The sequence below is a fragment of the Planococcus citri genome, chromosome 1 (genome assembly GCF_950023065.1).
Source record: "Planococcus citri chromosome 1, ihPlaCitr1.1, whole genome shotgun sequence".
Taxonomy (NCBI): domain Eukaryota; kingdom Metazoa; phylum Arthropoda; class Insecta; order Hemiptera; family Pseudococcidae; genus Planococcus; species Planococcus citri.
This window is the reverse complement of record NC_088677.1, coordinates 48,735,885-48,762,849: the sequence shown is the minus strand read 5'-3', so window position 1 is coordinate 48,762,849 and position 26,965 is coordinate 48,735,885. Positions and strand designations below refer to the sequence as shown.

The following is a 26,965-nucleotide window of genomic DNA, read 5'->3' as shown; positions in this document are numbered from 1 at the left end:
TACTGGAGAGAATTTGCTTTTAGCAACAATAACCATTCCAGATTGCACCGATTCATCATTTACCGTTATTATGGTTTGCTGCTTCTAGTGTTTAACTCAAATGAGGGTTATAAGTATTTCTCGGTACGCGCGTAAAACAATAAAACAATACTCCCCTTGTGGCACTATTTTCGCGAACCTTTCAAGTGATTTATAGTTGGATATAAATTAGTTTTTAAATAGTTTATAGTTGGTTCGGCTTTGATTGCGATCTTAGGAGCCCTCTTTTGGTTTTCCGTGCGTTTAGAGTTGCGGTCGCGCACCAGGCGCTGGTTTTTTCCCTTCATGCGGCCCAATTCGATAAGATTTTCCAAGGTCTATTGAAAATTTTCTCTTCAGAGATCGCATATTTTAATAACAAGCTGATTTATATAACAATTTACCGAGATAGCTATCTTTTCTTTACATTAGTGGAACCGGCGAGAAAAGAATTTTCATCTTGTAAACCGCTGTGTACAGTTATTACTTTTAACCAAAATTATCACTTTTTTTTACTTTTTTTTTTTTTTAGAAAAAATGCTCGCCCATGCCGAAATATTTCATGAAGGGTGATTTATTCGAATAACCACCTAATGTGTACTTATAGTGGAAAAGTTGAATTGATCCCCTCCACACCGGTGTATATTTCACGTGCGCAGGAAAAGATCGTCATTGGTGTTCATTGCGAAATTGGAAAGTAAAACGGGTATAATAAGTTGAAAAATTGGGTCCAAAAAGCTCATTGAAAACCTCAGATTTCTGACTAAACCTTGAAAGCATCCAAGATGGTCTAAACAGAATGATCTAGTCAGATCTAATCAGATCTCCCTTATTGTAGCTGATCAGATGGCCAAATTTCGGGAACTGAATTTCATTTCTCGATTTCTGACCATTATTGGCGATTTAAATTGTTGGTTCATTTTCCATAAATACATAACTTGAAATTTGATCAAATTGAGATGGAAAGCCTGGAATTTGTTTTATTCCCAATTTTTGATTGGTACTAGTTTGCAGCCATTCTGTAGCCTCCAGCGGATTTTTAGATTTCCCAGTTAGAAAAAAAATCTCCATGAATATGCCAAAATGAAATTCAGCATTCATATAATCTCGAATACATTCATATACGTCGGTGTAGGCCACTTTCTTCGTGACACCCTTTCGATCGATTTAGGCATCAAATTTCAAAATCATGTTTCTGTCGATTAAAAACTACATACTTATTAAATTTTTAATCTTTTTTAAAGGAAACAATAATTCACAAATCTGCTGAAAGCTCTTGAACACCTTTAAGTCTACAATCAATTTTCAAATAATAGGGTATAGGTAAACCTAAATATCAATTTCTCAGAGTAATGCATTCGTATTGACGAATTTTTCTTTTCTTTTTTTGCAAAAAAATTGCCGAAGAAAATTTTTGATTTGAATTGGTAGAAACAGTTTTGGAAAATTTGAGCCCGTAAATTGATAAAGTGAGTCACAGAAACAGAATACACAAGTTTACAAATGCTGAATTTTATTTTGATTCTTTTTTATGACATTTTTTCCAAAACTAAAAAAATCCAAAAATCCGTGTGAGGCTTCAGAATGAATTGAAACCTTCGCCAATCGATGGGAAAGGTTAAAAACACATAAATCAATGTCCAGCTTTCATTCTCACTTTGATCAGATGTTGAGGTTTCAATTGAGTAAACAGCCTAGTTAAAACATTCAAAAATTTGCCCAAAATCGGGAAGTGAAATTTGCCGCTCAAAATTTGACATTCGAATCTATTTTTAGAAGACATCTCGATGTTTTTATGCAGTCCAGACAATTTCTTGGCAGTTGTGAAATTATTTTTTTACCATCAAAATATGTATTAGAAAAATTTTAAATCGGATATAAGTATCTAATTAAGCATTTCATGTACATAGGCACAAATTTTCTCATGACTTTCAAATTGAATGGGCTACGAATAGATTTTGATTTAAAATTTTTCGTTTCTTTTCTCCCGACATTCTAGGCAAAAAAGTTTTCATAATAAAAGTTCATTTTTTGACTTAGGTACTTACCTACTGTCCATCTTCTTCATCATTTTTAAATAGGTACGTATACCATTTTTAAGGGATTAGAATTCATTTGCGTGCCCCTTCAATTTGCATGTGAGACAGAATATCATATTGATGAAGTTTCTCTCACTCTTTGATACATTGCCTATACATAGTATTTTTACATAGGTACCTATTATCGATCAAAATGACTTTTTTCATTTTGCCTCTTAATTTTAAAGATCGGCAACACCTTTTGCTAACAACTGTTTTCAGTTTCTTCTATGTACATACTTAGGTAGGTACGGTAGGTAATAGCTTAATCCGAATCATTGATATACCTACGTTCTCATCGGACACTCTAAAAATATTTTTATCCTATTTGTGAAATGGTCAAAATTTTTGACTCTTAGGTACTACCCTTTCATTCTAAAAAAACGTAGATTAAATAGGGTAGGTACTCGTACGTACGTTATTACACATTTTTCGTAAAAGTATTCAAAAACGTCATACTCGTATTTTTACGAGACTAATCAAAAAAATTAGGGAGTTAAATTGCACTCTCTGAGATGTATATGTGGACGTCTAATCAATAGCAGGTAATCTATGCTATAGGTAGGCTACATTTTTCTCAGTGTACATTTATAGAGAAAGTAAAGGGATAAATAATTGAATAATTGAGCGAGTAAATGTTGATAATGCATGTCCGGCTATTTCAAAGACTCGTTAAAACAAACTGATCATGAAAAAAAATATATTCCTAAAGGGTTTGCAAAATACTATAACTATTTTAATAGCATACTATTTGATCGGAGATGTTGGATTTCGGTACCAGAAGACTAATCGGTCTCCGCAGATGAAACGATTATCTGTCAAATTATCGTCGTTGGTACGTGACTGGCCTTGTGTGCCGGTGCCGATTCCGCGATCTCCGGGGAATGACACAGATACCCGGCTTTGAATTCAAACGTCGACGAGGCTTTTTTAAACGCATCTCTGTTTTTTTTTGTTACGAGAGAAGCCGATGTTTGAAAATTTAATAGGTTCTGTGTAACGCTAACGTGAACTTCTATAGTTTATCAAGATACGTAACGCGCAACGAAGCGAAGGGTAGATAATTGCGGAATATGAAGATTGATAGGTTTATACGTGCAGCGCAAACGTCCCAAATTTTTTTGAAATATTCAACTTATCACGCATTGAATTTGAAAAAATTACAATATGGAACTATACGAATTAATTTTCTGGGGCAGGGGAACACAAAATTTTACGACTTTCGCAATACAGAATATTGAAACAAGTGCGGTAAACTGAAAAAAAAAGTTTTAGCTTCTGCAAATTCTTTATACGAGTAGATGAAAATTTGTTTTTTCAAAAGCTTTAAAAATATGTACCTATACTTAATCGAAATGATCATTTCTAACTGAAAATGATATGAAGCAGAAGACAAAGGTCCCTCATCTTTCATCCCTCCCTCCCGCTCTTCTGCATTATACAGTACATGTTGAGAACAACAAACCTACAAGTACAACACAGAAGCGACTTGAACCTCTTTAAAATTATTTTGGAGTTGAAATGGCTCATTTCAGCAGCTAAAAATCAAATCCAAACAAGATGAAAAAAATAAAAGAATGACGCGACACACAGACATGGTAATTGTCAAGAAAACAAACCACGTCACACTCTAAAATGGGATGAAATACAATAAAGTGAAACTGGCAAACATAAGAACGCTTGACGAGTTAATTCGCAAAAATGACGAGAAGAGAAAAAATACAACGCGTATATTTTTACGAGCATATCGCTGCGGAAAACTGCTTTATTCACAACGTATACTATACATACACTTATACGAGGAAACTTACTCGATATAAAAATCCGGCGAAATATCCCTTAAATATTTACATTTTATGGATACGCAGGCGACAAGCATCTTAACGTTATTATTATTCTTACAGCTGTGGACGGTCGCTGGTCAGCGTGGTCCGAATGGTCGGAATGTGACGCCGAGTGCAAACGTTACAAGAGACGTACCTGCGACAGCCCGAGTCCTTCTAATGGCGGCAGTAATTGTTCCGGTAAAGATATTCAAAGTGCAAGTTGCTCCGGAGGATACTGCAGCACACCAGGTACGTACCCATATAATCACCCATTTAACTACCTTTCAATTACCTTTAAATGTACGTTAATGGGTATACGGTTTCGTATTCACTTTGTAATTATAATTGACTACCGAAGGTGTTCTGCTTGCGTTTTCCGACCGTATCGATTTTCATTTTACTCTTATATGCACGTAGGTATGTATACATACAATGTACATACATCTAATATCTACCTGCTAAACTGCACAGGGTAGGTATACGCAGTGCTCACTCAGAACGCTCTTATGGTACCTTACACCTTTTGCAACTTGTACATAAATAAGCGTGTAATCGAATGTCAGTCTGGATATGTGTAGGTAATGGATATATAAAGAGGTTGAGTGCGAGCGGTAATTACCCTTCATTAATATTGGAACACGCTGAAATAGCAAAGCATGGTTTAACCGTGTTGACCAGTTCGTTCTTAAGGGGGTGGCGGTATAATTAGGGTGATATAACCATAACGAGTACCAGATGTGGAACTATGGCGTTCGTTCACTCAATTATTTGCCTGGTTAAGAACGAAATTCATACGCCCAAGTCGCGAAGATTGCTGAAAAATGTCTCAGCAAGAGACTGCAGGCAGGTGTTGGAAAATATAGCCCACTTGGATTCATCCTGCAGTCATTATTTTGTATTTTTTTTCGATCTTCCGAGTTTGTTTTACTCTCATCGGTTTTGTGTTTTTTTTTTTGCTCGTTTGATCAGTACAACGAATAACAAATGTTCGATCTTTATGCATGATGAAAACTCGCTTTGGATAGTTGTAAAATTATGTGGGTACCTTTAAAATAAATTTTAAATTTTCCTACCGAGTATTCAGCTCTCAAGACTTCGTTGATTGATAGGGCATATGGACCGTATTCATGCATAAACTTTACTTATAATTATAGGGATGATCACTTGGCTGATTAGTAAATTTTGAATTACCTAAGTACATAATTTTTGTAGCTGAAATGTAATCTTTGAAAAGTAAAATTTCCGGGAAATATTTTGTTGAAAAATGAATCAAAATTGTTTTAAATAGGTAATTTTAATATTCAGATACTACTGCGAATTTCAGCTACTCACTGGCTAATTGACATCCGCTTTTTTGAAAAAGTCCAAATTTATGTAGGTATGCATGTGTGTGCTGTGCAAAAACGCATGAGTTTTAGCATGCTGCCCGCACAATTTTTGTCGATAGGGTGGGAGAGGAACTGAGGGATTGTATCCAAAAAATAAATGATTAGGTATTCGAACTCAGATGCCTTTCAAAATTCAACAAACGAACGTCATGTCAAATGTAATTTTTAAACAATCAATATGCTACTTTAATTTATTTATTTAATTTTTATCAGAATTGAGATCTATTTTGCTCCTTAGAAGTGCTGAAATCTAATTTATTGAGAGTTGGTTTGTTGAAAAAAAAATGATCAAAAAATTCTCTTTGCGGTGTTTTTTTTTCATTTTTTTTTCAAATGACAAATTTCAAATGTTGCGTTCATTTATAATTGTACACATTTCAGTCTTTTCCTTGAGTGAAAACTCAGTTTTTCGCTTTTGAAAATTTTCAATTGTTGATTTCGAACCTCCCACCCATGTTTTGAACGCCCTTCAAACTAATTTTAGTACATGAAATTGTATACTTGATCATGTGAAATGAAATGGACCATGTGCAAGTATTTGGGTCTACAATTCTACGTAATGAGTACCTACCTAACTTTATTTATAAAATCCATTTTTTACGAACAATAAGAAAATGTAAAATTCAATGATTTAAAAAAATAAACGTAGAATCGAAACACGATGAACAAAAAAAATCAAAATTCCTTCAATCATCGCAGGTTGAAATTCCGAAACGAAACGAAAAAAAAAATTAAGTAAGCCACGATTTTTCCTTTCATTTTAAACGCAGAGCATTGTAAAAATACGAATAACTTACCACTGGAAGGTACATAATAATATATTATTTTATTTTTTATGAATTAAAAAAAATAATAATTTTCATATTTCAGGTGGCGGACGGAATGACTTCTACGATCGTGACTCGGATGATGAAGGTAAATATTTGAAAGAAAAAAAATTACCATAAATTTTTCTTCGGCCTATGCCGCGGCCGAGAAGAACATCCTACAATGTCTTAAGCATGAAAAGATGAACTTTACTTTACATGGAAAAATTTGCGCGATTTGCTCGATTTGACTCATAAAAGAGTAAACTTTCAGTGAAAACGGTATAGCGACGTTGGCGGTAGAATAATAGAGGCGAGCAGATAAATGCGTATACGTACATGTCGGAAGATGAGGGTTGCATAGGTGCAATTTGAAAGGCACTCGAGCGCCCTCTTTTATTAATATATATAAGTCTGAAACACTCGGGCGCTATTTGTTATTCCGAACGCATAACCAGATAGTCTTTGATTTCCTGCTCTTGAAAAACTCAACGTGGTAGGTAGCGCGGCTTTAATATCCATTTAAATAATGAAAAATCTTCTCGGCGTGCTTCAACCCTTTTTCCAACATTTTCTCACGCATTCGGTTTTTTTTCTCCTCATCCTTCTTTGCGCGTTGAAAATTTCATTAGATTTGTACGCGCCAAATGCCTATAGACGAATGCGGCGTGGTATATACGGTGTTTTTTTGTATATTCGCTCGCGCGCCACGCCAATTGTATAATATACCATAGCGTACTGCGTAGAAATCAGCTCGCTGTCGTGATTGAGTTCGCGGCAGCAACCAGCGAACTAACGTCTATTTTAGATTAAAATTTATTCCAAATATTCGATATGAATTTTAATGCCGGCGCGAATATTAAGAACGGCGGCGATAATTTAGCCTAACGCGTGAAGAAATTTCATCGCGTTTCTACGATCAACTGCTAGCAGTATATCACTGTGTATATATTACAAGTATGCGTTCGATGTTTGACTTCATTTGAAGTATTGCCAGATCCGAAGGGGCCGGCTATTCGGTTTAATTAACATTTCGCTGTATATGCGTATGAGAGCAGTCAGCAGATGCAAATACGAAAGTGAATTTGGTCGTTGTTGGGTTGGCCCCGCCTCTTAAATAAATTACCGATAAAAAAAAAACTGCTTCTGCAATAAAAAAAGTGCAGCTTTAATTAGACGGGCTCGAGTATTTGTAGGGTAGAATGAGAAAGAAGAGATCATCCAGTCATCTATGCAGAAGGGTAGTAACTTTTTTCGAGGAAAATTAAAATGATGCTTTGAATAACCATCAAGAAAGAAAAACTCGGCTAACATGATTCTGGAAATTGAAGCAAAAATTCTATAAATGGCTGATAACGTACTTGAGATCCAAAAATTTGTTCCATTGATTCCTGAAACCGGCAGTAGCAAAGATACCAGAGTTCCAGTTAGTTGTACCAGACCAGATGAAGCTTATGGTGGAAATTTGTTACGCATTTATATACTATCGCGCACTTTCCCTGCTGATTCGTTCTCAAACTCCCTCCAACAACCCGGAAGAAATCTTAGTCGATACAGTGACTATAGATGAATCATACAAGAATTGGAAAAATAGCCCTGTATCCAAAACCCCTGCTACCACAATGAAACCGGGGCTTCTTACATCTACGATTCGCAGTTCTGACTCGAGCTTCCGGTCGCGCTCTCAACACCATCACGCACATGTAAATGCTATTGGAAACTTGCGATGCGTAAAAGTGCGCACGATAGGTTCTCTGTACAAAGTGAACATTTTTTCTCATTATGCCATTCGACAGATAGTCCAGTCATTAAAGACCAATTATGTCCCATCTACGGGAAAAATTATTATCAAACAGATCTTTCGCAAATATTGTTCACAGAGATCCCCTCAACAACATACTAAAAGTCCTGGCCCGTACGGGGTCCGGAACCCCCTCAAAGGGGGGCGGAACCTCCCCCAAAATCAGTTTTTCGCCATTTTCTCCCCCGCATTGCATTTTAGCGAAAAATATGTAGTAAATAAAAGAATCTACGTCAAATTTCCGATCTAATGATGTATCAACTTTCCTTGTATGTTCAAGGGGGGCGGAACTGCAACCATTTAAATGAGGGGGGTTTTCTGAAAAATAGATAAAGGCTATAGGCGCCTAAGAGGGGTGAAATGGTCCCCGAAAACGTTCGAGTTGATATTAGTATGGAAGGTAGGTACCATTGAGAAACTTCCGCGTAGAAAGTTTCAGATCCACACCCCCTCCTCTTTTTGGGGAACCCCCCTTTTCTGAAACTTCAATAACATTTTTCTCAGCCCCATTTCAACCGATTTTGAAAATTTTTCAGTATGTTGTGTATATCCTTAGTAGGTATTCCCACAACAATTTTCAACCCCCTCCCCTCATATTTACCCCTCAAAATAGCGTTTCTCAACTTATTTTATGCTTTTTAACAATAAAAAAAATTGAGGGGGCCAAGTGCTCTGGAGAGGGCTAGATGAGTCTAGCAAAAAATCTGACGTCATATTCGTGCTCAGCGGTATCGAATCATAAGAAAACGACACCCTATTCATTAATTATTAGTTATTTTCCCCACAATTCCCATTTCTCCCCCAACCCTCTCTAAGAATCATTTTTACATCATTTTGAGGGGTAAATGTGAGCGGAGGGGGTTGAAAATTTTTGTGGGAATACCTACTAAGGATATACACAACATACTGAAAAATTTTCAAAATCGGTTGAAATGGGGCTGAGAAAAATGTTATTGAAGTTTCAGAAAAGGGGGGTTCCCCAAAAAGAGGAGGGGGTGTGGATCTGAAACTTTCTACGCGGAAGTTTCTCAATGGTACCTACCTTCCATACTAATATCAACTCGAACGTTTTCGGGGACCATTTCACCCCTCTTAGGCGCCTATAGCCTTTATCTATTTTTCAGAAAACCCCCCTCATTTAAATGGTTGCAGTTCCGCCCCCCTTGAACATACAAGGAAAGTTGATACATCATTAGATCGGAAATTTGACGTAGATTCTTTTATTTACTACATATTTTTCGCTAAAATGCAATGCGGGGGAGAAAATGGCGAAAAACTGATTTTGGGGGAGGTTCCACCCCCCTTTGAGGGGGTTCCGGACCCCGTACGGGCCAGGACTTTTAGTATGTTGTTGAGGGGACCTCTGTGAACAATATTTGCGAAAGATCTGTTTGATAATAATTTTTCCTGTAAAAATGTCTTTAATGACTGGACTAAGAATAGTATAATCTAATCACCGTTTACGCGAAAGACTACACATACGGAGAGAGAGAGCGCGCGCACGCAAGAGAAAGAGCTATAGATGATGCACTTGCAACGAAGAATTACTAGCTATGCGAGTTCGAGTAATTCCGCATAAGGCAATATAAGTCTATGTCGGGTCCTCCTACAATTCGTATAATGACCTGATTTGAATACAAAGCACTTTTAGGCTTTCCCTTTGCTCCGGTATTAACCGCCAATGGCACAAAACGACACCTTAAATGGTATACGGAAATTACAAAGGAATTGAATTTTTTTTCCAGCTCGAATATTAGCGGCATACTTGACGATTTCAAAAAATGTTTGGTCACAGATCGTCTTCAGTTGAGGAAGGATGCTCTTCATCTAACATTGTTGAAATTGTTCTCTACACATCGTTAAAAGTGAAAGTAGTATAGATACCTCCCTACTCACAATCGGTAAAAATTGGAATTAACTACCTACGGTGAACTTAAGATTAAAATTTGAAAAATTCATAAAAATTAATTCTTTGAAAGTGATAAAATTAAATGTGAAAAGATTACGTGGAGCTGCAATCTGAGAAAAAGCAATTGTTTTACGAGTACGACTTCAAATATTAAACAAATTTTTATTGTTCGAGCTTAAAATTACAAGAACTACGCTATATTGGGAGCATCAACTTCGAAAATGCATGCTCTTGAAATGTTGAGCAACACTTTCAATTTTACAGCCTAGCAGAAAGCAATTGAGTTCAAGTGCAGCTTTCGAACTACCTTCAGGTACCTATTCAAAATTGGAAAACGGACGCCAAGTTTTTTGAAAACTCAAACTCCAACTCTGATTGTGCTGTTGCAAAGACTAAGCTATAACAGATTCCCAAAGTGAGCTGATCTAATTTCTTTCAAGGTTATTATAAAAATTTTCTCAACTAGGAAAAATTAAGAGAAAATAAAGTTTTTATTGCTTTTGAAGCCTTCCCCTTACCTGTGAAACTAGAAACAATCATTTTCAAGTGCTGATCGAGTTTCATTTTCACCCTACCACAGCATTTTTTTCGAAAACCTGAAAGTTCGGAAATATGACGGTTCGAAACCATCGCCAATCAACTCGGGAGGTCGAAAGATGGTTGCAATCCGAATTTCAGCCTTTTATGCCAATTTGATCGAATTTTCGGTGAGGAATGTGCCGATTTTAAATTTTCAAAAATTTTCCAAAAATCGAAAAATGAATTTAAGCATTTGAAATTTTTGCTGCAGTATATTTTTGGAATCATGTTTCGATTCCTTTTTGTCGTTTTTGAAAATGTTTGCACCGGTGGGGATACTTCCCTTGTAATACTGGGGTTCCTAACAAAAATTTAAATTACTCGTATTTGCTCTCCATTGAGAAGTTGATTGGTGAAGTGAGGCAGCAACTGAAAAATTTCATCACTAGGGTTTGACTAAATTTCTTTTTTCATACGTTTTTGCCATTTTCCGTGAAAAATAATCACATTCGGAGAAATTTATGAGAAGCCAATAGAGAATAAAATTTCCAATTTCTAATGTTCTGTAAAAGTTTGACTATATACCTACGGTCAAAACACGCCAGATAAAAAATGTACAGTACATTATATAGGTATTTGTACTCATACGTCTATGTTTAATTGTTCGAAGTTCTGAAATTAATGTTTGGGCAAATCGATAGGTATGAGAGTGGGTAATCAATTTAACGATAACGTATCAAAATTCGTCAACAATTTCCAACACCAATTTAGAGCACTTCGCACTCGAGGGTAAATCTATTAAACGCAGAAGTACGACATTATAAACGGCGATAAAAAAAAATGAAACTAAAGGGTATACAGAGGGTAGGTACGCACTGGTGTAAAAAAATTATTCGAAACGTGTGCTATCGAGAAGACAGTGAAAATCACTTAAGAATGCGTTGAAAACCGCATGCGATCATAAATCAATTCGTTTTTCTAAGATTAATATTTAGGAAAATAACGCCCTTTTTCTTTTCACGCCACTCCACTCCGCATACCTTCACAGCGGCGCAATGAAAATAGATGGCTTTTTACACGTCTACGCTGGCATCGCATCGCATCGCATCGCATCGGCTGCTTAAAAGCACAACGACGACGACGACGACGACGCTTTCAACTTCATGGTAGCGATTTGTTTTTAAAAGCGGTTCCACTTTTTCGCCGCAATGTGTGCTTACCTTAGCAAGCCATAATATCGTACAAAAGATGAATTAAAGATGCCATAACTTAAAGATATCTTTTTCAGGCCAACTTTTGATAATAAACATAATATATACGACACGTTGCTCTCTTTCTTCGCGTTATACGCTAGTTCTACGTGTACCATTTCCCTTACACAGCGAGAGCTCTTCTTTCTATACATGTATATGTGAGGGAGATTTCGCAAAACAAGAATTCTCCTTTTGTGAAAACAGCCCGCGCCCGCGTTCGCGTTTCACCAGCGACTTACGTACCGCAACAGAGAGAACAGAAAAGACGCGAGTGATTTCTCCGCCGCGCCGCCACGTCTGTCCTATAGTACCTACATTGCATAAGTGAAAACTTTCGCCCTTTCGACGAAAACGACGACCCGATGCGACGTATCCGTCCAAAGGTTTTTTATTCCCCAACTCCCTTCCTTTTATATGCAGTTTAAAAGGATGCGGAAAACGTACAGTGGAATGTGAACGTAAACCAGCTCCAATGAATTATTCGCGAGGAAATAACCTAACTTGAAAAGAAATAAAATGACATCTCGTACAGGGTTTCAGCAAAAGACTGCAAATGTCACTGCGAGTACCCCCGAGAAAAAAAAATAAGGAAAAAAACAGGCAATTACTGTCTGATAATAGATACACGAAACGCGGTATAATAATCAAGACAAGATGAGCACCGCTGTGCCATTCAATTTCTATATACTCGCTTATACATGGTACATGTACATACGAGTGTTGTAGAAAACTGGAGGAAAAAAATGCCTAAAATATACGAGAAACCCGAACTCGAACACGTCGTAACGAATATTCATATACGGGAATAAGAGAACCTTCAGCTCAGCTTATTGTACACATTTTCAAAAAAAAAAAAAAAAAAAAACATATTTTATTGAACAACAACAATATACACAAATTCTTTATCATTTCGAAATGAAATATCGTCTCGAATTTTCCGCAAATACTTCTGGAATAATCAAACCAGCAAAAATGACGCATTCAAGATGAGAATATTAAAAAGTATACAATGTTTAAAAAAAATTCCGCAGTAGACTCGATGTGCCACGTCCTGGAAAATTTACTCTCCTGTAAGCGTCCGTAGTATCGTCGCAGCCTCGCGACTTCCAATTAATTTTACGAATCGCGTATAAGTATTCGTGTATTGTTGGTGAAATAGAGATATTCATTATTTTCGCCGCATTAACGCATTTGCAATTTAAATTGTACAAAAATTATCGTCTTTCGCGAGCTAAACAAAAATTTACGATGAAATGCCGCTGCGAATGTTACGAAAGAGTTGATTTTTCCCCTCCCCTTGCGCTCGCTCCTGTACGTAGATGCACGTGCATTATCGCTGGCTTGTTTTTAGTGAGCTTAAAAATACGAGGGGAATCTTTTCAATTTTAACCATCTTTTAAACGATTCGTTCGATTTCTTTCGAATGAATTTTGAATTCCAAGGATCGAGACACTCGTTGAAAAATATTACACGTTGAATACAATTTTTTCGTTCACTATTTACCTAGTTTTTTCGTTTGCGATTCGGAAATATACATTTGAAAATAAAAATCTTGAAATCGGTTAACAAAGCTTAAGTTGATTCATCTCCCCGCCATCCTTTCTAATCAATTGCTGCCACTTTCGAGCCGATCTTGAGCCTTCAATAATTTTTCGGAAATATTAGGTACTCCAGTTCTAAAAATCCACTTTTTTTAACCATGTCAAAAACTATACCTATCCATTCACAAAGCAGATTTTTCTTCTCTTGCTGGACTTATACCGGCAGTTCTATATCCACTTTTTAAAATTTTTTCTCTTATTTCATTATTAAATTATCCCCGCCCATCTTCGTGTGGATAAGTACTACAAACTCACATAAAATCTAGAATTCTCCCCAATTCTGTTCTTTATTTCCCATATCTCTCGATAAACTTTTAATTCTTTCTCTACGAACCGTTAAATCCGACCATATCGCATTTAATACCCATCGTCAACGCGAAATACAGATACATTTCACAAATTTAAATCTGGTATTACTAAATCGCGACAATACCTCCGAATTTAACATGCTAAAAAGTTGACATTATTTCTCGTCATTTCACGCGAATGAAAAATGCCAAAACACAAAGCATCAGTCAGCCTAACACCTCCATTTCCGCCTTCACCTTGTATAGAAATTTTCACGCTATACACAGTCGATACGCTAATTCGTACAAGTTTTTCGAGATGGATTATAATTTCATCGTTGACGTGCAAACGAGCGCGAATATTTCCAACAGTCGTCATCAAGAGGTAAACCAGAAAGGGAGTAGAAGAGCAGACGAATCCGAAAAACAAAATGCGAATAAAATGATAATAACGAACAAAACCGACGACGATGAGAAAATGCTCTAAAACATTTTAATGTCCTTTTGTTCTTAATTAATGAAAATTAAACCAGCCGAGCGTCGTATTTCAGATAATCTTCACAAGGCGGGATAGAATATCACATAAAGAATCACCTACATGTACGACGAACTCTGTATACGAATAAAATCGTCGACGACATCGTCGTACCTATACCTACGTAAAAAACTTTTTTACTTTTTTTTTTTTTTTTTTTTTTACAAAGCGAAATTATACCATCGTTGTTTAAATTTCTATACACCGAAAAATACCTAACCGACAGAAGAAAGTTACAAATAAAGCCGGAAATCAGAGGAATCCGGCTTTTATAATAAAACTTGGAAAATAAAATTTTCTCTTGGAAGTCGCTCGTCGCTCCTCATTCACTTGTACTTTATTATTGTAGATTTTTTCTGTCTGTTCTGCTACAGCAACACAACTGTGTAATCAAATGTAAACGAATTTACATCAAACTTTTTCACATCTTGTGGCAAATTCGCAATTAACCTGCGGTCTGATGTTGTCGCCCCTTCTGAAAAACATAGTTTACGCGCAGACAGCATGGCCACTCTTCGTATCGCACCAAATCGCATTCATTTCACGTCTAAAACAGATGCAAGTTTTGCCCATGAAACGCGAGCGAAGATCCATTTAAATTTAGTCGGTAAATCGCGTTAGATAGTGGTTTGAATTTTAATTAACGGGATCGATGTAATCCTCTCCCTATAACAGCATAGTCTGCGAAGAAAACCTTTATTTAGAAAAATGAAGGGTGAAACATTTTATGAAATTACACCCCTTCGACGGCTGTTAAGACGTTTTTCTCTTTTCTATCCGCCGAAAAACAATTAAAGAAATGAATAATCGTCGTCATTAAAAAAAATAAATAAGAAGAAAAACCACGCTAGCTCTTTCCATCTTACTCTCTGGGAGTAGATGCATCCCAGATGAAAAAACACTGTCAGAGGTAAGATAAAATATTTTTAAAATAAAAGCAAGAAAATATGCGTTTGTCTTGCGGTTTATTTATTTTTAAAATACTGCGAAAAAATTAAAATGAATAGAAGGCGTTAAAGTGAAAATACTTTGAATAAACAGAATAATAATAAATGAAGAAAAAAAATTCCTACCACCGCCTCATGCACCACAATCTGTTTCTTCCTGTTTCAAACCGCTATGGTTGTTTTATTAATTTTGATAATAAAAAAAAAAAACGGCTGGTATATTTGCGCAGAAAGCGGATTAATAACTTTCATTATTCATGAGATATATAACTTTGACCGACATACGAGGATATTTTGCTAAAGCTATATATTTTGACAAGTAAATTCAACACCTTTTATGATTAACGAGACCGTTTTTCACGCGAATAAATTGTTCTTCAGAATAACTACTCGAAACTTGGTCGATAAATTGGAAGAAATTTTTACGTGCAATTTTTTTTCCTTACATCCCGAGTTTATTTTTTCAACCTGCATAAATGATTAATGATGTTGAAGATTTTTTTTCAATGGAAGGAGGGGTGAATTCGGATATTTGAAACTTCATTAATACCATCTCGCGGTGATGGATTAATCGTTTCGAAGACGCTAACTATTTGTATTTATAAAACATCTTTTTTTTTTTCATTTCATTTGAACGAAGAATGTTTTCAAGTAGGCTACAACAAGAGCGCGAGACAAAAAAAAACAATAGAATCAAAAACAAATCTCGAAGGCTTGAGGGAATAAACTTCTTTTTATTCGAAGTGTATGTTGGTGAAATTTGATTTAAAAATCTCTTTAAACGAATGATTCTTCAGTCAAAATCATATCAAGAATGTTTTCAAGCGATTAAAATTCTGAAAAAGCAAAGAAAATTCAATAAACAAGAAAGTACACACTATGTATGTAGGTATAGAGGTACCTACATACATTGTACTTATTTAGGAGCTCGTTGTTGTTGTTCAGCGTATGATATCAAACACACGTGTTAGCTCGCAAATAGCCTTTAATCGACTACCTACCTAAATTATGTTCTAAACAACGTTCAAATTTAATGGAGGGTTAACGTTCTCTAATCGCCATACCTAGCAGCTACAGCTAACCTAACCGTAAACCAAACTCTAAAACGATATTACCTCTACCAACAATTTTAATTCCAAGTGCTCAACCGCTCACCTATGTATTTTGAAAATTACTCGAGTCCGTATCGTTAGTTAAATCAAAAATAAAGCTGACAGCGAAAGTGTAACGCGAGAAAAATAAAAAACTGACCATTTCTCTTCATAAGATCTCTTTTTCAGTTTTATTCCACGAGGCTGAATTGAAAAACGATAGAGAAAAAAGGAAGAATGAAAATTTCTTACTTTCGACTTGGAATTATGATAAGATTAGAAAGCTTTACCTACTTACTTCTAAAAACTTGATAAATAATAAAATAGTAATGTGGAAACGTAATAAATTTTTACCAGAATCACTAGAATGTTATAAAAACACATAGTTACAGAGTGAAACCTGAGTGATGTGATTCCTTAACAGCCAGAGTCGAAAAGATGAAAAGGGCCAAACTGAATAATGTGGTTTGGCCCTCTTTACGAAACACCGTCGATGTGAATAAAACTTTGAAGAGTCTTTTGAATTTAAGGTACGCGTATCTACCTTTGAAAATATGTTCATTTTTTTGAAATTCAAAATTTTTTTTACTTTCCGACCAACGTGTAGCGTTGTCAGAAAAGTATTGTTTTCGCCCGAAAAATCAATTTCGAGATTTTCACAGAATTAGGTAGGTATTTTGTAATTTTTCTTTTGCAATGTTGTATGTACTTGTCAAGGGCTGCTTCAGAGGTCTTCCGCTCTCTTCTTCATACAGTTGGTGAAGTTTTTTTTGGCGAGGTCTTTTTGAAGGACCTCTGTATAATTTGATAGCATACAAATTTGACCTCACAAGCGCCGTTTCATGTCTTTCGTGATGCTTATTGCATCACAGTTTATTTATTTAGTTATTTATTTTTCTGAAAAAAAGAACTGAGGTACCTATCCGAGCCCTGGCGTATCAAAAACTTTGAATAAGTTCGACTATTAATTTTAGTTTATTGTTTCTTCGTAAATTACTTCGTTTTCAATTTTGGACTTTTCCCTTTCATCTTCCCTTGAAAAAATAGATAGGTAAGTAAGTAATTAATAGAAAAAATATGGTTTTAAGGATATTGACATAAAATTCATGACAAATGTACATAAATTTTTGGGCAATTCGAGAGTTAATAAATTACCAAGTCGATTAATCGAGAGGATGTTTATGTGCACTGCATACGCATATGCAAAACAAGAATGTACAAGTCGTGTCTTTGACGCTTTGATTACGGTGAGATAATAAAAAGGCCTTTTTTCGTGTTAAAATTTGTTAGGTGTTGAACGAAATATAAATTAATCATAGAAAGAGGAAAAGTTCACAATGTAAATGTTTAATGTTGGTTGATAACACTTAAAAACACAAGCCTTCGTTGATGTGGGGTGAAGTGGCGACAAGGAGGTGTTCGCATGTTAAAACTTACTTTATATAGAAACAAGAAAGCGAGGCTACGACCGCGATGAAGGTGGCGGTGGCTCCGGCGAGCGCGGTGCGAATGAATGGTAGTTTTTAAACACCTTTAGGTATACGAGCGCGTAAGAATGAAGAATTATGGTGTTTGATCACGATAAATACGATAAGAAATGGGAAACGTTTCGAGAATATGGTATTTGGCGATTTTTCCTTTTTCCTTAAATTACAACTCGATGCTTGATGCGTAAGTTTAAAACGTGGCGTTTATTCGCGAATTCACGCAAAGTGGCTGACATCTGACGGATTTTCATATAAAGTTGCTGAAAAAGGAATACTGAGCAAATTGTGATAATTTTGGTGATGAGAACGCGATATTTTTTTATAGTGAATATTTTTCAACTAGAATTTTCAACTGAATAATTCGAATTTGAGTACGTAATTGAAAAAATTGTTGGTGCTAGAAACGCGTATTCAACAAAAATGAGAAAAATAAGTAGTGTATGAGCATTATGAACAAGAAGAGTCCTTTGATGGTTTGATGTTGTTGAGTAAAAAAAAAATTGTTGGCCACTGAATTATCAATTTTTGCGTTGTAAATTTGTAACTGTAATCCGATTGGTCAATGCACTCGCCTGTATGGATCCCCTTTTCAGACAAAAGCAACAGTGATCCAAGCAAACGTAAATTCGCGAATTACGTACCCACACTTACCTAGACCTACTCAGTACTCAGTCGAAGAGCTCGTCCTTTGTACAAATAATGTAGAAGAAAATTGGAAGTATATAAATTTCGGACAGGGCATTCGCTAGTGTGCCAGCTTTAGACGGGGTTTTTCTAATCGTATAATCGTATTTTACCAAAACATCGATTTTACAAGATAGAAGTGATGAAGTGAAATATGATTCGATCACTATTAGTCTGCAATAACAATCATAAAAATAATATTGTGTACTTATTGAATTATTTTTTCACTTTTAACCGTTGAAATCAATGTTTTCGTAAATGCGGTTGAAAAAGGGCATTCCTTGGTATTCCTACATAATGTATACCTAGACTACAACTTGCAACTCGCAACTTCTAATTTTTGATAAGAAGTTGCTTAGTTATTGGTTGAAATTGCGCAGCAACTAAATCAAAATCGTTTGATTGAGTTGCAAGTTGTAGGTTGCGAGTTGCAAATATTGAGCTTATTTAGGATACCATACGGCTTGACTTACCAAAAGCCCCATCTGAAAATGTGTACAATGTACTTACATGATAGCAGCTCACTGACGCCCTCTACGTAACTGTCCGATCCAAATATCCAACGTACCTACCTATCGAAATGTCGGTATTTAAGTTCGTTTATAAGCATGGAATTTCAGAATTTCTTTGTAAAAGTACCTATCGAACCTTTGTACGGTATCTAGTTGGAATTGAAGGGTTTTAATACCAGGATATGCCTTTTTTTTTTACGTATACGACTGTGTTTCACGTATCGAAAATATAACATGTTTGAAATATTCGCTAATAAATCATAAAATATGCGTCGAATTTGAGGACTTCCAAATCCCGTTACACTTAGAAAATGCCGTCTTTTTAGTCTCGAGCGCGTCGTAAATATAAATTTTTTTGCCTAAAAACACGCCTATGAGTCGCTCACTCGTTTCATTCGAGAGCTGATATTTTGCGAGGTAATTTTTCGGCGAAACTTAATTTATTATTAGTTTGGTATCGAGTAGTTTTAGATTTATTTATTGAAGTTTTTACGAGTGTTTCTTACCCTTTCTGTTGCAGCTTCTAGATCCGATGTTCGATCTAATGTTCCTCTGTACGTCGGCTTAGCTGTAGCCTTTTCCATGTTTACCGTTGTTATTGCCTTAGTTATTAGATTATTGAAGCGGAAGGACAGAGATCACAGCATGTATAATATGGCCAATTCTGGTGAGTATGCTAAGCATAATGTGATACCTACTTAATCGTTCCGGAAGAATAAGAGAAAACTGAAATCCCGCCATTAAACACTCTCGGATACTTTGGTATCTGAAATACATAAATAAAGGCACTTTTTTACATTAAGTCTAGAACAATTCGAAAATTAACTCATTATTGGTATTATGTACCAGATCAGAAGTAGGTAGTGTAGTAACTAGTAAATACCTAGGTACCTACCCAATACAAATCTGTATTCTAGAAATCTGTATCGATAACTAGGTAGGGTAAAATGCGAACCAATGCAAATAATAAGTAAATACCTACGAGTATTGTTACAAAAAATGCATCATCTCTGCTCTGAATACTTATCTAGAATTTATGCCTTCTTCATACTAGAATGAAAAATAATTAAAACGAACGACGCAAGAAATTGGAATACACGTTAGATGCAAATAAAGAAAAATATTCAAATTACTCAATAAATAATATTCGCTTCGCTACGTAATGTACCTACGTAATTGTCTTTGAATTATTTATGCGTCCGGATTTACTTTGAAGTAAAAATAATAATTTCATAGCTTGTACGCTCGACATTCTTGGTGCAAGTACGTTGCGCCCAACATCTTTTTTTTTTCGTCTGGTGCAATATGACGTAAATTAGATACGAAACACACGTCTAATTAAACCAAATTTGTCCTCATTAACGAGGCGATAACATATTTAAACCACGTAACCTCTCTAAACTCTTGTATTTTATCGGTTGACAGATTTTCATCCGGAATTTTTCACCGAAGATGATAAAAAAAGTTACCACTGTTTGCAACAACATACTCCAGACCATCAAGCAACCAATGTGAATCACACAGTCGTTGTACCTCTATCGATACCGTCCTGCTACGAATACCCTTTCTGCGACCAGAACAAATACAATTTAGCGAAGACCTGCAGCGAACATCATTACGATGTGCCATATTTAAATAACGTTACCGGTAACTCGCCGACTACCTCCTCAACAGCTTCTGTTCAAGCAGATACTCATACCACATCCAAGTCATCCGAATCAAATCGCAGTCTCAGCAGTTTTACATGTTCGTGTTAGTAGTACTTTTTAGACATAAGATGAACTGGCAGTCATCTTTGATGGAATGTCATTTCGACGTTATACGTCCGATGCATTCTCGAGAGATTTACCGTAGATATAGGGAACTTAGAACCTTTTATGTTAAATTGATAAGAAAAAAAAAATGAACGTATGATGGTTTGTCAGGATGACGGCCAGAGTTGAAGCTTTGGAAGGGTGTTCTAGTTTATGAAGGAGAAAACTTATACGTTTATGAAGACTTTTGAAAATAATTGTAGCTTGTGTTACGTGTTGCAGCTCCGTCACGTCAAGATTCGTGTTATGATTTATCCAACAGTAGTAAGAGCTGCTCAATGGCGCACTCTCAATATCCGTATCACTGCGAGAATGTGGAGTATGGGAATTTCTCAGTCTCGAGTAACGTTTCCAGTTCCGGCGGTCGGCTCGCATTACCTGATTTAAACGTCTTTCTAACTATACCCGAAGGTGCTATTGGTCGTGGATATAAACAAGAAGTGATGCTGTCCGTTCTGCAAGAAGATAAACATCGTCCTCGATTATCTGGTAAATTTTCATCTGTAAAATACTGATCATAACTTGTACTATTTAATTGAAAACAAAAAACAAAAAAAAAACATTTTGGTCGAAATACAAAGTTACGTTTTCCTCAATTATAATTATGGGTAGTTGAATCGTTTTTCAGTTTCCTCATGCGAATTTTTTCCGCCAAAATACATTTCGAATAATATTCTGAGGTTTAAAAATTTGTTTCGTTTTTAGATATTATTTACTCGTTGTGGAAGATGTAATTCTAGGTATTCAATTGCACTTTTCATTGCTATTTATAAATTACTTACCTACAGACAAACAAACGCAATTAAGTCCAATCGTAATGTGCAGTCCAACTGGGTACACGTTCAAAAGACCAGTCATTATCAGCTTTCAACATTGCGCCAGTCTTAAATATGGTCCTTGGAACATATCAGTACTGAAAAGCGACTGTTCCGTCGAAAACACAGCTCCAATTTGGCAGGTACGTTCTGTAATGAAACATCATCACGTGATTTTAACTATTTTCAAATCTAATAACCTGTTTTTTTTCGTACTCTTTCATCAACAGAAAGTTGTCACTTTGGGAGAAGAGACGATAAATACTCCTGTATTTACTCAAGTCGATCATAATGAAGTGTTTTTAGTAACGGAAACGTTTACAAGATTCGTATTAATAGGAGAGGCGGCGACACCTTTAATTACCAAGCCAGTCAAACATCTGAGACTAGCTGTATTCGGCGTATCACCTACGCAATCGTCAAATTTATTAGAATACAGTGTCAGAGTTTACGTTATAGAAGATACAAAACCGTCTTTAGAGGTACGTAAACGTACCATTTTATTTATAATGCTGATATCACTCCATTTTTTTTCAAATTTCGGATGAGTAAATTTACGATTTTTTAATGAAAGTAAAATTGAAAAGATCTTATGATTTGAAAATGTTTCACGTTAACTTTGTAGGTGGATACCTACTTTGCTACAAATCGGTGTATAAGTACCTACTGAATTAAAAAAAATTTGTTTGACAAAATTATTGCATAAAATTAAATACTTACATACCTACCTACAATACATAATAGATACATATAAGAAATATACCTAGATCCTAGAGATTGAAAATGTATTTACAAAATTCTGAGACATATATTTTTTCCATATTTTATTATTTTTATTTTTAATATGATCATTGGTGGGTGATGGCCAGATTTACATGCATTTCTTCTTCAAATTTCTTGAATGTCGGGTTCATATAATTGTTTCATCGACATTATGAAGCAGCCTACAAAAGCTTCATACTTACTTATAATACCTACCTATTTTTTTTTTTCTTTTTTTCATTCAATACGAGCTTGAAAATTTTTTAAACAAGCAATGATGAAACATTGGTGTTAATGAAAGTAAAATTGAAAAGATCTTATGATTTGAAAATGTTTCACGTTAACTTTGTAGGTGGATACCTACTTTGCTACAAATCGGTGTATAAGTACCTACTGAATTAAAAAAAATTTGTTTGACAAAATTATTGCATAAAATTAAATACTTACATACCTATCTACAATACATAATAGATACATATAAGAAATATACCTAGATCCTAGAGATTGAAAATGTATTTACAAAATTCTGAGACATATATTTTTTCCATATTTTATTATTTTTATTTTTAATATGATCATTGGTGGGTGATGGCCAGATTTACATGCATTTCTTCTTCAAATTTCTTGAATGTCGGGTTCATATAATTGTTTCATCGACATTATGAAGCAGCCTACAAAAGCTTCATACTTACTTATAATACCTACCTATTTTTTTTTTTTTTCTTTTTTTCATTCAATACGAGCTTGAAAATTTTTTAAACAAGCAATGATGAAACATTGGTGTTATTATTATATTTTTCAGGGAGTGATACAAACCGAACGTAAATTAGGCGGCACTTTAGTAGATAAACCAAAAGGTCTGTTGTTTCAAGACGGAGGAGCGAACCTCTGTTTAAATATCGAAGATGTATCTTATGGCTGGAGATGTAAACCACAATCTGATTATCAAGTACGTTAAGAGAAAATAATACAAGTTGACTTTCAATCTGAATGATATAAACACGTGTCCCTTCAACTTTTACAGGAAATACCATTTCATCATATATGGAATTCCACGCAAAATAATTTACACTGTTCATTTACATTAGAGAGGATAGATAGAAACGCTAGTTTAGTCGCATTTAGAATATTAGCTCTACAAAAAGGCTGTCAAACTCATAGACAAATGTTTAGGGTGAATGCAGACGTTTTAAGTGATTCTTCTTCATCTTCCTCGTCGTTGGTAATTGAATATATTTATCAAAAATAACTACCTTAATTTTGAAACAGCTTTTTTTTTCTAAAACGCTAAAAAATTGCTTATTTTTAGAAAAAATAAAAATAATGATAATGTTATAAAGAAGTGAGAGATTTTTCATTTTCTCCGCCATTTTAGCATTTTTATTATACGATATTGTGTGTGCAATTAATAAAATCTGATTTTTTTAAAGGTTCCTAACAGTCCAGTTCTTAGTGTAAATAGTAGACCAACCAGAACAGTAACTAGTAGTAGTGGCTGTGGATCAAGTGTTACAACATGTGATCAATTACCATTTAGGTGAGACAGTATTTCAAAAAATTTAAAATCAGAGATTAATGTTGACAGCATGATTTTACATGTTGGTATTTTAAAACTGTTACAGATTTAGCAAGTCATTAAGAAAACAATTGTGCCAATGTTTAGATCCTCCCAACGCTAGATGTAATGACTGGAGGATGCTTGCCCAAAAATTAAATATAGATAGGTACGCTATATGATTTATTTTGGTGGTGATGTAAACTCATTTTTTTCCTTCTGAATTAATTACATGCGAATTAATAAAATTACGATTTCTGTTCCAGATATATCAATTATTTTGCTACCAAACCAAGCCCTACCGATCATATATTGGATATTTGGGAAGCAAGACATCGAGAACCAACTGCTATCACCGAGTTACTCAATATATTCCGAATAATGGGACGGAATGATGCAGCGACGATACTCGAAAAAGAATTAGGACCATGGCTGTAAAAAAATAAAAAATAAAGAAATCTCTGTTGTAAATTTTAAGTTTTATACGTACCTGTTTCTTTGTATATACGTACCTACTTTTATATTGTACTTTTGTATACAATGTTTATATTTATATTTTACCACATGCGAACTTTGTTTTAGTGATAGTAAAAGCGAATTTTCAATGATTTGAAGCAATTTATATTCTTGTAGGTACCTAACATTCATTCAACTGATTCAACATAAAACATCAACGGTCGATTTTTAAGAAAACTGCTAAAAATATTACTTTGCTAATTTCCAAACTTACGAGTTCAAAAGGTAGAAGGGTCTTCTTGGTGGAACACTGCTTTATATCTACCTAAAGATTTAGAAACTGCAAAGCGTATCGTATATAATTTGCTGGAGAATGTGACTGTCAGTGTCAACGATAAAAGTGTGCAGATAAAACAAAAAAAAAACAAAAAAACATCAAAAGAGATTTTTAAAAACAAACAAGTGAAATGCACATCATTTAAGTATTAAACACCGATTAATTAAATAAGCACGGACTTGGATTTTATCGCCAGAGGTGTCTGGTTTTTTCACTGAAGCCCCTGATTAAATAATTTTAAAACAAATTTTACATATCTATAGAGAATGGTTAATGGTAGGTAATTGGCAATTTTATATATTTATGTTTTATATTTTTCTACAACTAGCGACCTTTTTAGAATCATATTCATAAACAATACCCACGTTACGTGATGAATTTCTACTGAATTTTAGTTTTTTTCTCTCATAAACAAGATAAAGTTTCATATTTTTGAAGTACCGAATAGATAAATCAATGCCCACTTCAGAGTTCAATTAATTAAGCAATTATCTATTCAAATTTCAATTTGAATAATGAATTCATTATTTTCAAAATTTTCATTTCGCCTTCAATTAAAAAATCAAAAAAATGCTTCAAAATTCTCAACCTGTATGCAGGTTTTATTTAGCCCAGGCCCAGTAGTATCTTTGACGACTTTGACTTTGATTGAGTGAAGTTTATTTATTTTTATTTTATTTTTTTCTGAATGCAAGCTTTAATTTTCTAATGTGAATGTGACTGCCGTGACCCGTGACTGGTACACTGATCATAAAAAATATAGATGCGTTTATTGCGTTTTGGTTTTATTTTGCGTAATCCCTCGCGGAAAAAAATAGTACTTTTTGAATAGTAGTTTTCAAGTAGTAGTTTTTTAACGGAGTAAAAAATACTACTTAAAAACTACTACTTTTGAAGTAGTAGTAGTAGTACTTGGCTTAATTTACTACTAGTTTCGAAGTAAGTACTACTCCAGAACTATACGAATGCAAATTGCAAACTAACATAACAACTCCTGAAATATTTATAATTATTCAAAAATAAAAGTTCACTTGTACTTCGAAGATCTAAAGATTGTACTTTGACTTTGAAGGAAAGATTCTTCCTGAATCCTTATGTAGGATTTGTGACATAACTCATCTAAGAGTAGGAATGTATACTATTTTTGAAGTAAGGTATGTAGTACTCCGGAAGTACTACTTTTTGGAAGTTAAAATTACTACTTCCACCCTACTACTTCAAAACTACTAACAAAGTAGTATTTTTAACTAGTTTTCAGAAAAAGTAGTAGTTTTCAAGTAGTAGTTTTTCAAAAAGTACTAATATTTTTCAAAAACTACTATTTTTTTTCCGTGAGGGATAACCCTTTTTAGTTTTTTGTGAAAGAAAAAAAATGAAAAGTTGAAATTTGGAAACCTTGAATCCTTGATGACTGATGAGGCTTGTCTTGCGGCTTGCCTGGCTGGACGCCTGGAGGCCGCGTGGGTGCAGGATCTTTCGAATTCGATCATCCTGTACTGTTTGTTTACAACAGAAATTATCACTCATCAAGTCATCAGTGTCACACGCGATGTTCGGATGTTCATTGTTCATTCGTGTGCGAATTGCAATTCTCGGGAAAATGACAAAATGTGTGTAATTTAAAATTGATCAGAATTATTGATATTGAAATCTTAATTTCTGAAGCAAAGTGTGAGCGGAAAGTACCTACGCCATATTTTCACATTTTATTGGTCGACGTGTTTCATGTAATTCCTTATCAGTTATCAGAATCGGAACCATCGCCATGGTGAGTAGATGCTTATGTTATATATTATTGCCTTATCTTACCTGTTGTAGAACTTACTCAACACTCAACACTCAGTTTACTTTAACTTCATTGTAATTGAATAACTGAGCTATCTTTAGCGAAAGTTTTACTCGTAATATCCAGTGTATTCCGAGTATTATCGTGAATCGTAACTATGTACATTTATGTACTCAGGTAAGTATTTGAGATTTTCAAGTGTACATGATTGCGCTGCTGAAAGAAAATCAATTCATTACAGCTGACATCAATAATTATGATGAAGTCAATACCATATCTATCGTAGTCAATTAGAGAAATTTAATGCGTATGAATATGAGAGACAAAAGTTCATTTCAACAACCTTGGATTCTCATAATCTAATTCTAGTCTAATCATACAGCAATCAGTAGAAAAAGTACTCAAATTCAGTGAAATTCGTATGAAAAGATTTGTAACGTTCGCTAATCGCTACACCGTAAATGCATGGAGTTCCACACAGCTGGTTGCTGGTTTGCTCAATTTGCGGGAAAAATGTAAAAAATTGATCATGAATCTATGAATCATCAATTACATGTGTTGTTGAATTGGTGCGTCAGAATTACGCGAATGCTTCTTTTCTTATCTTAATTAATAATTTATGGTCATGTTCATTTTGTAAAGTACCCAAGTATTGGCATTGGCTATGAGAAGTGATAACGTCATGAAAAACGGTCCAA

The 26,965-nt window shown here is 34.8% G+C and overlaps 1 protein-coding gene and 1 long non-coding RNA gene across 4 annotated transcripts in view; both read left to right on the top strand.

Moving 5' to 3' along the window:
* Positions 1 to 24,296, top strand: part of unc-5 — a 152,226-nt gene extending 127,930 nt beyond the window's left edge. Inside the window, exons 6-17 of one of the 3 annotated variants that reach the window (XM_065345714.1) lie at positions 4,001 to 4,171; positions 6,181 to 6,225; positions 19,263 to 19,409; positions 20,168 to 20,389; positions 20,779 to 21,045; positions 21,345 to 21,514; positions 21,602 to 21,853; positions 22,936 to 23,082; positions 23,158 to 23,355; positions 23,564 to 23,670; positions 23,756 to 23,857; positions 23,955 to 24,296. In XM_065345714.1, coding sequence (XP_065201786.1) covers positions 4,001 to 4,171; positions 6,181 to 6,225; positions 19,263 to 19,409; positions 20,168 to 20,389; positions 20,779 to 21,045; positions 21,345 to 21,514; positions 21,602 to 21,853; positions 22,936 to 23,082; positions 23,158 to 23,355; positions 23,564 to 23,670; positions 23,756 to 23,857; positions 23,955 to 24,126 — 2,000 coding nt within the window. In that variant the 3' untranslated portion in view covers positions 24,127 to 24,296. Of the gene's footprint in view, positions 1 to 4,000; positions 4,172 to 6,180; positions 6,226 to 19,262; positions 19,410 to 20,167; positions 20,495 to 20,778; positions 21,046 to 21,344; positions 21,515 to 21,601; positions 21,854 to 22,935; positions 23,083 to 23,157; positions 23,356 to 23,563; positions 23,671 to 23,755; positions 23,858 to 23,954 lie in introns of all 3 variants that reach the window. The other 2 variants (XM_065345712.1, XM_065345713.1) reach the window with 2 other exon arrangements.
* Positions 24,297 to 25,931: 1,635 nt separating this feature from the next.
* Positions 25,932 to 26,965, top strand: part of LOC135832459 (uncharacterized) — a 224,574-nt gene continuing 223,540 nt past the window's right edge. Inside the window, exon 1 of the long non-coding RNA XR_010556317.1 lies at positions 25,932 to 26,249. This is a non-coding gene — a long non-coding RNA (uncharacterized LOC135832459). The remainder of the gene's footprint in view (positions 26,250 to 26,965) is intronic.